Source organism: Poeciliopsis prolifica, unplaced genomic scaffold (assembly GCF_027474105.1).
Source record: "Poeciliopsis prolifica strain line A6 unplaced genomic scaffold, Auburn_PproV2 SCAFFOLD011, whole genome shotgun sequence".
NCBI lineage: Eukaryota > Metazoa > Chordata > Actinopteri > Cyprinodontiformes > Poeciliidae > Poeciliopsis > Poeciliopsis prolifica.
The window spans coordinates 2,794,188-2,807,348 of record NW_026562386.1 but is presented as its reverse complement, the minus strand read 5'-3'; the positions used below and the strand labels follow the sequence as shown (position 1 = coordinate 2,807,348).

The following is a 13,161-nucleotide window of genomic DNA, read 5'->3' as shown; positions in this document are numbered from 1 at the left end:
TTACTTTGGAAACTAAGTGCTTTATTTGGTTTAAATCATTTTCCACAATCATCATCAAAGAAAATATATAAATCCTCTTTTTGTAAGTACTTTATGTTTTGCCTTGTTTAAAATCTAAAAGCAGAAATAAAACGGCGGTTCTTTAAAAATTAACCCAAATTTCCAATTGTAGATACTTGTTAAATGTTTTAATAAAGAGTTATGTAAAATGTGTGGCTCTAGCCATGTTTGTAATGGTTGCAGACCTCTTTTCTCTGGTGTTGTTGGTCTATAATCACTGTAACAAGCAGCAACAGTTAAATAAGGACCAGGAACACATTATTGGAAAACCAACTAAAATCCAATCTACACTGCTGTAAATTATTCAGTTTCCTTTTTACTGCAGGGACAAGAGTAAATTATTTATTTAAGCAGCTTTGAACTGGTTTACAGCCACTGTTAAAGGATTGTTTTTGCACTCAATGTAAACCGAATTGAATTGTCAGGGAAGTAAATTTGAAACACTGAACTTCAGATAAATCTCGGGTAGAAACAGACCTGTGGTACATCTTGATGCGCCCGTTGGAGTGAACTTTCTCTCCGTTCTTGAACCACGTTATCTGAGGCGCTGGCGCTCCCTCGGCTTGGCACACAAAGCGAGCGGTGCCAGCGCGCGGACGGGTCAAGCTCTCTGGCCACTCCACGAAGGATGGAGGGGCTTTACAGCAGCACAAAAGCCAAGTTTCAAAGTTATAAATCATCCAAATGAAATTAATATACTGAATATTTTAATCTTCACCTAGCACTGTGACGTTAGCTGAAGCGACGGTGAAATTGCGTGTGCCTGGAGTGGTGGCTCTGCACATGTAGACTCCGCCATGTTGGGGCTTGATGTCTGTGATGATGAGGTTCCCATTGCCCAACACTTTGGTGTTGTAAACATCAATAGACTTGCTGTCTGCGCGGCTCCAGGAGATCAGCGGTCGGGGACTTCCTGTGGCCAGGCACTCCAGGATGGCACTCTGGTGCAGCGATACGGAGACGTTCTGAGGCCCAGCAATGATGCGCGGCCTCTGAGGAGGAATGGGGCCAGGAGCTTGGTACAGACAAACACACAGGATCAGTGATTTCATCAAGAGTTTCAGTAAACATGTAAAATTCACATTTTACATGTTTACAACAAAACAGACGTGTTTTGTTGTGCATTTATGATTCACTATATTGATGTAGGCCTGTCACAATAATCAATTAATCACTTCCACTGGTATGATTTATTGTTTATCTTGTTTTTTCTCTCTTTCTACCAAAAACTGGATGATAAAAGTCTTCACTTTGGTCTCAATCAGCCCTTTTTTAGGACAATTTTGTTTACAAAGACTTCAAACTTTATTTCATTTGTAGTTTGTTTATTTATTTTGGATATTTAAAATGTCTTCCATTTCCAGTGTTAAATGTTCATTAAAATGTTATGTTTACTGATCCTTTAGAATGTGCTCCTGCATTATTATTTTCCCATTAACATTATATTACTTTAAAATGTTCTGAAAACAACAATATTATCGTTTATCGCAATAACTTCTGGAACAATTTATTGTTCAGCAAAAGTTGTTGTGGTGACAGGGATTTAATATTCATACATATTATGAATAATTGCACATCTGTTTGCAGCCATTTTCAGGTGCGAGTGTAAATGTTGAGTTTGGGCGTAGAAAGAAGATAAAAATAGTGATAACTGACCAAAATCTCATAATCTGAGAATGATTTAGTGCAAAAATCCAATGAACGTGTTTTGTATAGCCAACAGACCTACCCTAACCAGTTCAGAGACGTATTATAGGTCACCTTTCACTTAGAGTGATGCTCTATAACCAAGATTTACATCAAATAATTTTATCTGTTTACAAACCTGGGGTTACAGTGAGAGTGGCTTCGATGCTTCGCCGCCGGCTGGCGATGTTGGTGGCTATGCAGCGGTAGTGCCCAGCATCTCCTCGCTGCACGCCTTGGATCTGAAGAACGCCGCTGGGCAGGACTGTGATTCTGAATGGCAGGGAAGGAACTACATGTCAGATAACAACTAGAAATGGACAAATAAACCCGATGGGGAACTAATCAGCATTCTCTTAGCTGGTTTTGATTGGCAGTTGATGGGTCAAACACTGACGTATCTGTTGTTATTTACATGCCTTCTAATCTAAATAGTCCAATTATGGTCAGTCTGCAAAAACACTTATTTGTGTTCTAAAAGTGTTAAAAAGTAACGTACATGGTTTTAAACTGAAGATGATAATGCATACCTGTCAGTGGAGAGGGGTAACGTGACCCGGTTGAACTCCCAAGTGATGATGGGAGGCGGGTGGGAACTGATTTTACAGGAAAACCTGGCAACCGAGCCCTCGGCCACCACTACGGACGACGGCTGGAGTGCAAAAGATGACATACCTGAACAAAAGAGACAAAATAATTAGATCAAATTTTCCCCTGTATTTGAGACTAAGAAAGGCGAAGCTTTCTAAGTAGCATGTTTCTAGTAGCATGTTGTAGAAAAAAGGAGGAAAATCAGTTTTCCTCTGCATTACTGCTGTGTTGTACAAAAGTGTCGGTAAATCTCACTGAGGATGTCTTCAATCTTTGCTGTGAAGAAACAAGCTCAACTGAACGCAGGTAAACGAAAACAAGGTTTGATGGTTCTGTATTGAATTCAGTTCTTTTAGCAGCATTTCCAGTAATTATTACTGCTTTAGTACCTTTAAAGTGTCTGAGAAGCATTTTTTTAACTTCAAACTATATCACAATTATCAAAACTATTCAATACAGAAACAATATTGATTACTTTCTTGCTTTAATTCAGTTAAAACTTCATTCAACAGAATAAATAATACTTTTTTACAACACTTTTGTGCACGAACTTTGAAGTGATGAATGCTGCTTTTCACGTGATGAACGTGAAGGTGACGCTCTATTTGGATATTAGATTTTCGTTGTTCTTTCAGGAATAGAAACATATCCTGATTTTGCAGTGGATGTGATCTTCAAAATCACATATACCGCAGATTTTGCAGTATTTGTGAGAAACAAGATTATTAATCTCTGGTCGCTTTTAAGTTAAATTAATTCAGCTTCACTTCATTCGTAAAGAAAGACTCAACCAAGAAAAAAACGTTATAAAAGAAAAATGAAAGATAGCTTGTGTACATTGAATTAAAAATGTTTAGGCGATGAACTATGAACATGAAAGAAGTCATTTAAAGCTGGCTGAACTGATTATAAAACTAGTTCTCATTAAGGTGAACTGGCACAGCATTGATTTGCAGCATCCGTCCATGTCAGTCAGTAACTGGACGTCGTGCCTTAAGACCTAAAGCCAGAGACGAGCCGCTTTCTGCTGGAAGGTGTTGACTGCAGTAGAACAGCTACATCCTGCATGGATAAGGTTTCCCTGAAACTGAACCTGGGTCAACAACCAACTGACCCACAAGTAAATGAGACCCACTGGGAACGATCAGCAAGGCCTTTTATGCAACCACAGAAATGAAGGGAAAAGAAACAGAAAATAACTTGACATTGATTTAAAAATCTTTGTCACATAAAAATATGTGACAGATTTTTGTCTTGAAAGTGAAATCTGCAAGGGAAACTAGTATTTTTTTCATTGATATTAAAAAATTACTGACTTAAAACGAGCTCCGGTAACTTTCAGAAATGTTGCTTGTAAGTTAGTTTTTATTTACACTATAAACTGGACTAGAAATACACGGTAAAACTTATAGATGGGTATTTTTTCTGACACTTTGCCACCTCCGCTTTTGAGAAAGCTGTGCAGAAAATTCCTGCGCTGCAGTAAACGCAGCGTGGTGAGCGCGGAGGAATGATGAATGTCTCTGTGTAAGCAGCGCTGCCAGGTGTTATGGTGCTAAACAGCAGGAGAGCTCGGACTTCCAAAGGAAACAAAACAATAAATTATGACATTTACAAGCCTGACAGCAACTTTCTTATAAATCACGCTGACATTCACGTATGGAAGAACAGCACAGTTCAAACAATAAACGTTTTATACAGGTTCGATTTGGTTCTGTTTGGACGGGAGGCAAATTGAGGCCCGGATCAGTCGTCCTCCTCACTCTGGTCCGGTTTAATCAAATTAGTCCTGAGCTGTTAGCGCGTTAGCTTCAGCTCCTCGGAGGCTGTTTGATGTGACTATGGAGGTGAGAAAAGGCCTTTCTGTCCGACACAGACCCGCCATGTGTTGACGAGACGTGGCTCTTCTCATCCTGCTCTACCTATTCTACAGGGAACGGTATCGACAAACACAGGGACGGGTATTGATTATTGGTAACCTATTAATGCTAGATGGAAATAAATCGATCTGAGCTTCTTTGTGTATATTTCAGCAAATTCTATTTTATTATTTCAGTAAATTTTAAAGGATTTAGAGGCATTAAGTTATGCTTTCTTTCCTTTTCTGTCTGCAGAACATGCTTATTTTAGTAAATGTAAAAGCATTTAAAGGTATTAAGTGCTGCTATTTCTTACTTTTTAAGACAGTAAACCTTGCTCAACTTTACTAAAACAAAAAAAAAACTCATTTTGAACTCAATCCTACCCACACAAAAATAAAAACATAGGTACATGTATTGTTTATTGATAAACTATTAAGGATAGGTGTAAAAAAAGTCAATACAATTTGAGTCTCTATGTATATATTTCAAAATATCTTACACTATTATATTATCTTAGTACATTTAAAAGAATTAATTACTACTTTTTTTCATTTTTTGTCTGTAAAATTTGTTTACTTCAGTAAATCTAAAAGTTTTAGCGGTATTAGGTTATGTTTCCTTTTCTATTTCTTTACTTTTCTGTCTCTAAAATTTGCATAATTAAACTAAAATGTGCAAAAACAAAAGTTTTGATGAAGCATTTTGAGCTCGGCCCCACTCAAACAGAAAATAAATACCTCTGCCATTTCCTCAAAAGCTTGAAGAAACAGTTCTGACCATCTGCCCCTCTCTGCAATCTCACCTCTCACCTCTGACCTCCACAAATCTCGACTAACACTCGCTCAGGCAGCTCCCAGTTTGACCACCCCGAACCAGTCCTGGTGCTCACTGCTGCTTCACTTAAACCTTTCATTAAAGGGTTTAAAATGGGATTTATGAAGCAAAAAAAAAAAGAAACTCAACCAGCTACAAAATATTATCATATCAAAATTTGATTATTCTGTTCTTTGTGTTATTTTTAGGAATAAAAAGATGCCTCAATGACAAAAGAAATACAAAACAAAGTCTTTCTGGATTATTATACAACTCGATCACCTTTCAGACTAAACTGAAATACCAATGTGAAGTGTATCCACCAAAACTCTTCATAATTCAGATGGTGGCGACTCAACAAACTAAAGGTCAGCGGAGAGGTCAAGCCCAAACAAAGATCCTCTGCAAATGGCAGGAATTAGCTCAGCCTCTCTCCTCTAGTCGCTACGGTTCGTTCATTAGGAAGCTTCACAACTTATGTAAATAGTTATTTCTGCTAAATACAAAATTTCTTATCTTATTTTGCTTCCGTTTTGTTCTGAACCAATAAATTGCAATTTTCTGGTGTTGAAGGGAAATTTGGTTTGTTTACTCAAAGAGCTGGATGACAAATCGACTTTATTAATCAATCAAAATTTGGGGCTTTGAAGATTTAATTTAGGAAAAATCTGTTTTTTTTTTCCACAGATTCTTTGGGAAAGTATCATTCAGAGTGATGTCACTACACCTGATGGCCGCCATCTTGTTCAACTAGCCTGTTTTACCGCTTTTATCTATTTGGCCTTTTAATTCAGGTAAACTCGACCACAAATCATCAGCGCCAGGCTACGATTAAAAAATAAAGTGTAAAAAAGAATGAAGTTACAAGAGCACAATCATAATAACACGAGAACGAAGTCATGTGAAAATAAAGTTCAAATAATGAGAGAATAAAATGTCAATTTTACCAGAGTATGTTGGAGCGTCTTGTTAAGTTTTGATCTTGAAAACTCTAGAAACTTTTCTCCCACTGAAACAACTTTTTTCCTTGTAATTTTAAGATGTTTCTTTTGGTAAAATTGCATCTTTATTCTGCTCAAATTATGACTATAACGTTGAAATGAAACAAAACTTCTCGTAGCCTGGTCCTGACTCTCTGTTGTGCACAGACAGAATGACTGAAATAAAAGCCACTTTTTCTATCATTTGTCATTTCATTTTTAGAAAAGAAAGCAAAAAGGAAAATCAGATTTTGTATGAAAACACATGAGAAGCCCATTTGCTCACTAAAAGTTTAAATTGACATTAAATAATATCAATATTGATCAACCTTGTCAGACCTTGAAGGCAATAAGTTCACTAAGTCAACACATCTGATACGTTTCCATCACAGTTGTGTACCAGATAATCTTTTGCTTAGTTCACCTCTTCCCCTAAAAAAACCACACCAACTAATCAATTAAGCGATAGTTCTTCCTTAAGTTCACCGGCCCCTGTGAACTTTAATAAGAATATGAAAAAATTGATAAGCTGCGAGACGAATGCAAAGCTGGAAAAGGCCACAAATCAATGGCTGGCTGTTTGGCAGATGTGCTGCTGCGTAGCAGAGTGTGCAGGACAGTCCAGTGACCATTGGCCTGGCTAAACAAAGACCTATTCCCATGAGCAGCGTGACCTCTAAACGCTGCAGTGGGGGAGCTCTGCAGGCCATTCATCCCCCTCCTCCAGCTCCTTATCTCCTTCACAAAGTTTTCCAATCAGTCAACAGCGACCCTCCTCTGACAACAGAGGCTTCATTGTTTTTAATCCCTGTATCAGATCAGACTTTAAAAGTCAACCCGTAGACCCACCTTTGCTTGGAAATGGTTTTATTCATTCCTCTGGAGCGGACAGCAAATAAAACTGCAGGTAAACTTTTAAACTCATGTGAAATAACAGAACATTGCACAAAAATAGAAGCGGCAGATAAAGTTAGATGCCCATCTCGCACTATTGAACTAAAGATTATATCCCAGTCTCGGACCGGCTGCCTTCCATCTATTTACCAGTTTTAGGAAACCTTTGACCTCAGGGTCTGCTGTTCAGGGGAACCATGGTAACCTTTCGTCTCCAGCAGAGGAGAAAAACAAGAATCCAGGCTTTGAATTGTCTCCCTTCAGGGCATTTCATTCGTTCACCTCGCTGTTCACACTGTGCAGGGTTTGCGTTTGACTTATAGGGGGGTTTCTAATAGTGTCAAGTCAGATGCATGCCTTAGCAACCTAAAGAAATGTTCCTGAGCTGACATCCTTTGGGAAACACCAGGGAGGTAAAAATAAATTGCAGTGGCTCCTTTGTGGCCGTTAACGTCTTAAAAGTTTGGTCTGCAGCAAGCATTAAACATATTAACTACAGGAAATTACAAATATTCAGCCGGGACAGGGCAAACAGAGCCAACACAAAAGGAGGCAGAGATGCCCCAAAAGGAGGAGTGATACATTTCTTATCATGGTAAGATTTTAATTCATCATTGTGGCAATAAATTCCACTTAATGATGTTGAAAACCCTCAAAAACTCTAAAGATTGTCATTTTAACATAGGGCTGGACGATACAGCTGAAAACAACAATATAAGTGTCTCATATCAGTCAATGTTGATAATTATTGATTGTTTCCCTTGTTATAAGTGAAATAATCTGTCAGTGAAACCAGTACTTTTTGATCAACATTAAGGAATTATTGGCGTAAAAACAATCCTGTATCTCAAAACAGTTGCCTGTAAATTAGTTTTGTCTAATTTCAAGGATGCAAACGTTATTTGCAGTAGAAATTAGACGAGAACTACCTGGTACGATTGTGTGTTTTGACATTTTTGCCATGCTGGCAAGTTTTCAAAGGACTGCTCTTTTACCACTCATTTGGTTGACGTTTGATGACGCATCCAAAAGTTTTAGGAGAGCGGAATTTGCCAAGCACTTTCACCAATTAAATGGTAAAACCAGAGCTATAAACACCACCAGCTGAGTGTAACATTTAGACTGAAATAATGGAGATAAATATGACAGCATCTTCTGGTCATGACAAAAACATGGAGCCAACATGAGGAGGCATTCTCTCAATGGAAATCGCCATCAATCTGAAGTCTGTTGACAAACGTCACGCAGTGAAGCTCGGGTGTCACATTCCTTCCCATCGAGGCCGAATCCCGACCCACCTTTGTGGTTTACGACCCTCCATCAACGCCGTGTTCCTCTACTGACAGCCAGCGGCTTCGACATGTGTGTGAAGGGTTAAAACGCTCCCACAGAGCATAACTCCTGCACCAAACACATAAAGCATGTCAGGAGAGTCGGCCACATGTCCTGACTTCCACTTTCAACCCCAGCCGCTAACATACGACAGCACCTCCAGGCGCAAAAGTTGCTAAACATAATTTATTTCAAGCCCATTGGTCATATATAAACTACAGCAAACTGCCCTGACGTTTTAATCAAAACACAAACTTACCAATGATTAACTTTTACGATGAGCGTAATTACACTTCTTACTGCTTATCTGTCCACCTATTTAAGGACAACTGCCCTCAAAGAGTCCCGTTTCTTTTGTGAAGGCAGCGGGGACAAAACCGGCCAGAGAGAAAAGCCTTTCAGCCGTCCATGGGAGTGGTGAGGCAGAAAACAATTGTGTGCAAAGCCTCCAATTCCTCCTGACCTGGGAAGGCCTGCAATAAAGTTTGGTCATTTAGACACTCAGGGTAAAACCCCCAGAATGCAGAGAAACAACAGCTCACATTGGTGTGTGTGTGTGTGTGTGTGTGTGTGTGTGTGTGTGTGTGTGTGTGTGTGTGTGTGTGTGCGTGTGGGTGTGTGTGTGTGTGTGTGTGTGTGTGCGTGTGTGTGTGCGTGTGCGTGTGTGTGTGTGAGGAGGCTCATCCCCCACTGCTCCGCTGGCCTTCCACTGAGCATTTCTCAGGTATGTGAAAAGTTTATGAGCTTCCAGATAGAGCTTCTAGCAGGGCTAAGTGTCCATCCAAAACAAACTGGAAAAGCTTGGTGGCAGCTTTTACTGCCACTTTATTTCAAGCTACAGAGCCAGCAAAGTATTGATTAATTGATAAAAATGTATGAACTGGTGAGAAGTTTCAGAATGGCAGACATTAACAACGTTTTTCTTCATATAATAGAAATGAATGCTGAACTCACTCACCTCTAAATGAAATAACCACTTCAAAACCTTCAACAGATTTATCAAATTTCAGTAACAACAACCAGCCTGGTTGGATGATAAATGATAAATTGGTAAATTATCCCAGCAATAATCGCGATAAACGATAATATCATTTTTTTGAGAAAATTTTCAAGTAATATATTGACGATGGCTTAATAATCCACCTTTTAAAAATCAATAAACTTTAGTTATGTAAAGAATACTTCACACTTTAACTGGAAGAAATTTTAAATATTCAAAATATAATGGAAAATAAATCCAACAAAACAGTCTGTGAACAAAATCACCATTCAATTTAGTTCTACAACTAATGATTATATTGGTTAGCAATTACTCTATTGATTATTCTGATGATTAATATTGATACAATATTTGAATTATGTTAAAAGATACAAATTAACCAACAGTTTGATTCCTTTTGTCAGCAGGAAAATAAATATTTTACTGCCTAAAATGCAATAAAATAGGATTTTTTACTCAATCTGCAGATTTACTTGAAGAGATTCCGGTCAAACATATTTATCATCAACATGTTTTATCACAAATGCAAAATGTGTGTAATTTTTTAACAGTTTTGGAATAATTACCATTCTGGATACATAGTTTCTTGGGTGAAAGTAGTTGATCATCATGGTTAAGCTGACTGATTGGATTAATCAGAATGAAAATGATTGAGCTCATTTGGCTAATTGCTTAATGCGACACGTTTTAACTCTGATGGAAATGCGTTGATCAAAGTTTGGTGTGGTATTGGTAGAGATGGCATAAGGTCCCAGCGGACACATCTCTGACCTTCCTCCCCCTTAAAATACGACAGGCGCTGCCTGCGCTGCGTTGGGGGAGCGCAGGCATTCCTAAAGAAACAATTCCTCAAGTGATCAGGGTGCAACAACATGAAAGCCCGGCCAGTGAATAGGGGTCATCTGCTCTTTAGCGGTGCAGGGCCAGTTTCCTGGACAGCTCCTAACCTTTCAAATCTCCCTCCCCTTCATTAACACACCAATGAGCCTTTTCCCAATCAACCAGCAGCTCCTCCACTCAAACTCCGAACACTTTGTTCTGGCTGCTGCCAACGCAGTCCTGAAGGTACCAGATACAGAAATAATGGTACGATTTCCTGTTAAAGAATGCTTACCTATGACAAAAATAACTTGCATTTAACATCTAAGCTGCATGTAATTTTGTCAAACTGATCGATCACCAAAGCGACCTGAACGGCAGCCATGTTTGGGTTGGTTTAATCCAACGCTGCAGACCAAAAAAATCTACTGGTTCGCCTAAAAACCACGGCCTCGGTTCAATTAAAGTGAACTCTGGTGCAATTTGAATGCATGTTTGAATGCAAGCTGACCGGACACCGCTCCAAAAGCAGGAAGTGGACTACAACCCAGGGCATTCTGGGTAAATTCAACCAAAACAAACGTGTCAGCCGAACGCTTGTGGGAGAAACGATCATGATTTTTTTTACCAATTACAAAAGAGAAATCCTATTTTGACTTAAATCTGGTGAAGAAGGAAATTGAGTTCAGTGTCTTCTTCAGATGTTTTTTTGTGCCATTTCCTTCAGCGGTTTCTGATGCAGCGCCACCACAGGTGAGGAGGGGAACAAGTTTCTCAAAGCGCAATATGAAAGTGAACCAGATGAAAATGTAACAGATGTTGCAATTTTGGTCCCGACCGTGACAACAATTTTGATTTATCGTATTGAAAAGCACTAACAGTATTATGTAACATGTTAGTTTTACTATTTCTTTCCACTGTTTCTTCCACAAGCAGAAAATAACTATCATTAAAATGATATAAATAATGACGATATAAATCACCCGGTAAGCAGCGTCTTGAAGATTTTAATTTCAAGAGCAGTACTTGTCTCTGTGGATACTGTGACAGGCAATTATATAAAATACAACAAAATATTGCAATAAAAGTCAATGTTGTCCACTGATATCTCCTAACCGAAGTGCTTGCTGTACTCACTTGCGATTGTGAGATGGGCTTTCTGGCTCAGGATTGTTCCGTACTTGTTTTGAGCAAGGCACTGATAGCAGCCTTCGTCTGATTTGTCTCCTCTTCTGCTTTCCACCTCCGAAATAAAAAGGGAGCCGTTGGAAAGCAGGTAGACCCGTTCATTTTCCACGACTTTCACTCCGTTCCTGAGCCACCTGACGTCGATCGACGCCTCTCCGCGCGCCTGGCAGTCCAAAATAACCGCCTCCTTCCGCATGACGGTGACATCATGGGGCTCTTTGACGAAAAATAACTCGCTGAAGCTAAAAACACCTGTGGAAGACAAACAAAGAGAGAATGGAAGCTTATTGAGGATCTCGACACTTTCAGCTCATGGTGGCAGTAATTACGCGAGTTAAAGAGGTTTGGTCAACTTTGAATAGGCATGGCCAGTGAAAGTGGAAACAAATACTTGCTCCTCACATTTAAAGGCTGGAGGGCGGCCAAATGGAGGTTTACTGCCCGATGCAGCAGCAGCTGCACCAAACAGCATTTCTGCTCCATTTATTTTAAAGTCACCTGCTGAAACAAATGATCCTCCATCTCTACATGGAAACATCGATTCACCACAACCAGAAACACTTTGTCTTGTCAAATGACTTCGGGTTCACCAGCTGGGATGCTTTTTGTGGGTTTAGAGTTAAGCTTTCATTCCTAACTCTGTGTGTCTAAGAGGTAGGGGAGGGTGAAGGTAATGGCTTTTCAGTCCTGAAGACAGTAAAACATGTTTTTAATGGAGGTGTAGCAGTACATTAAGCTGGGTTTGACTGTTAAATGCCATTTATAAGCGTTCAAATATGACCAAATTACATATTTTGACAAAAGTGTGAGTATCAAAAGAGTTTCGTTTAAAAAGCTCATTTAAAAAATAATTTCATATCATTTTCAACATGAAAAATAAATAAAAAGCTAGAAAAAGTAGCACTGTCTTAACATAAAATCAACTTTAAAGTTTAAATTAAAAATGTTCCTTCACAATCATAAAAATGTATGACAGGATTCATAAATGATAAGAAAAAACAAATTCTTAACATTTTAGTTAAACAACCTGAATTAAGTGCAAAACAGTAAAGAGATGCACAATATATACTGTTATTGCAATATTGGTTTGAACAATATAAGGACTGATAACGTTTAATATCTGCAGATTCAGTAATAATAAATATGGACAGACTTCAATTCTAATGCTTCCATCACATTATATTCATGATCGATTTTATAGGCTCATTTTATTCATATAATCAATATTGTTACCACAATGTTCAACAACACCATCACAATCAAGTATTTTTCTAATGTCAAGAGACAATATAAACCTTACTGTAATAAGCTTTGGTACAATAAGTATCACTATTTATGATTTCATGGCCCCAGGACGACTAATTTATTCCAATAGTAGCATCACTAGCAGAAGCTCCTGTTACTTTTATTTAGCTTTGATAAAAAGAATATAAGAAATAAATCTGTTAAAAGTTTTTAAACATGTTTAAATCTAACACACCACAGATTAAAGTAAGTACACCCTAAAAACTGCGGATCTGACACTTAAATGTGTCTCTATAATCTCTTATTTCAGTCATATGTGAACTTTTAAAAACAAATAAAGTTTGTCCAGGTTGGTTCATGAAGTGGTGAAGGTAAATAAAGTGAGTTCACTGAACTGAACTCAGTCACTTCAGACCAGTTTTATTCAATTGAATTCTCTGTTGTTGTTTTAAATATAAATTAGCTGTAACTTTTATTCCAGTCTCATGGTTCCCGGACTAGAGAAAGTCTGGATAATGTCTCGTTAAAACGATAGAAAACAAACCAGCAGTTTGAGTGGAGTAAGTGCAGCTCAGACAGACTGACGCTGCTGGCCTCCGAACCGGAGCTCTGCTCACCTGAGACCGGGAGGAAAAAGGCGAGAAGCAGCAGCCGCTGGCGTCGTGTCCCTTTCAGAGGAGCCATCGCATCC

The 13,161-nt window shown here is 38.6% G+C and overlaps 1 protein-coding gene across 1 annotated transcript in view; it reads right to left on the bottom strand.

Moving 5' to 3' along the window:
• Positions 1-13,161, bottom strand: part of prtga (protogenin homolog a (Gallus gallus)) — a 28,930-nt gene extending 15,769 nt beyond the window's left edge. Inside the window, exons 1-6 of the mRNA XM_055036846.1 lie at positions 13,088-13,161; positions 11,175-11,477; positions 2,277-2,421; positions 1,886-2,019; positions 779-1,075; positions 538-697 (exon numbers count right to left, since the gene is read on the bottom strand). Of these exons, the coding sequence (XP_054892821.1) occupies positions 538-697; positions 779-1,075; positions 1,886-2,019; positions 2,277-2,421; positions 11,175-11,477; positions 13,088-13,154 (1,106 nt within the window). The 5' untranslated portion in view covers positions 13,155-13,161. The remainder of the gene's footprint in view (positions 1-537; positions 698-778; positions 1,076-1,885; positions 2,020-2,276; positions 2,422-11,174; positions 11,478-13,087) is intronic.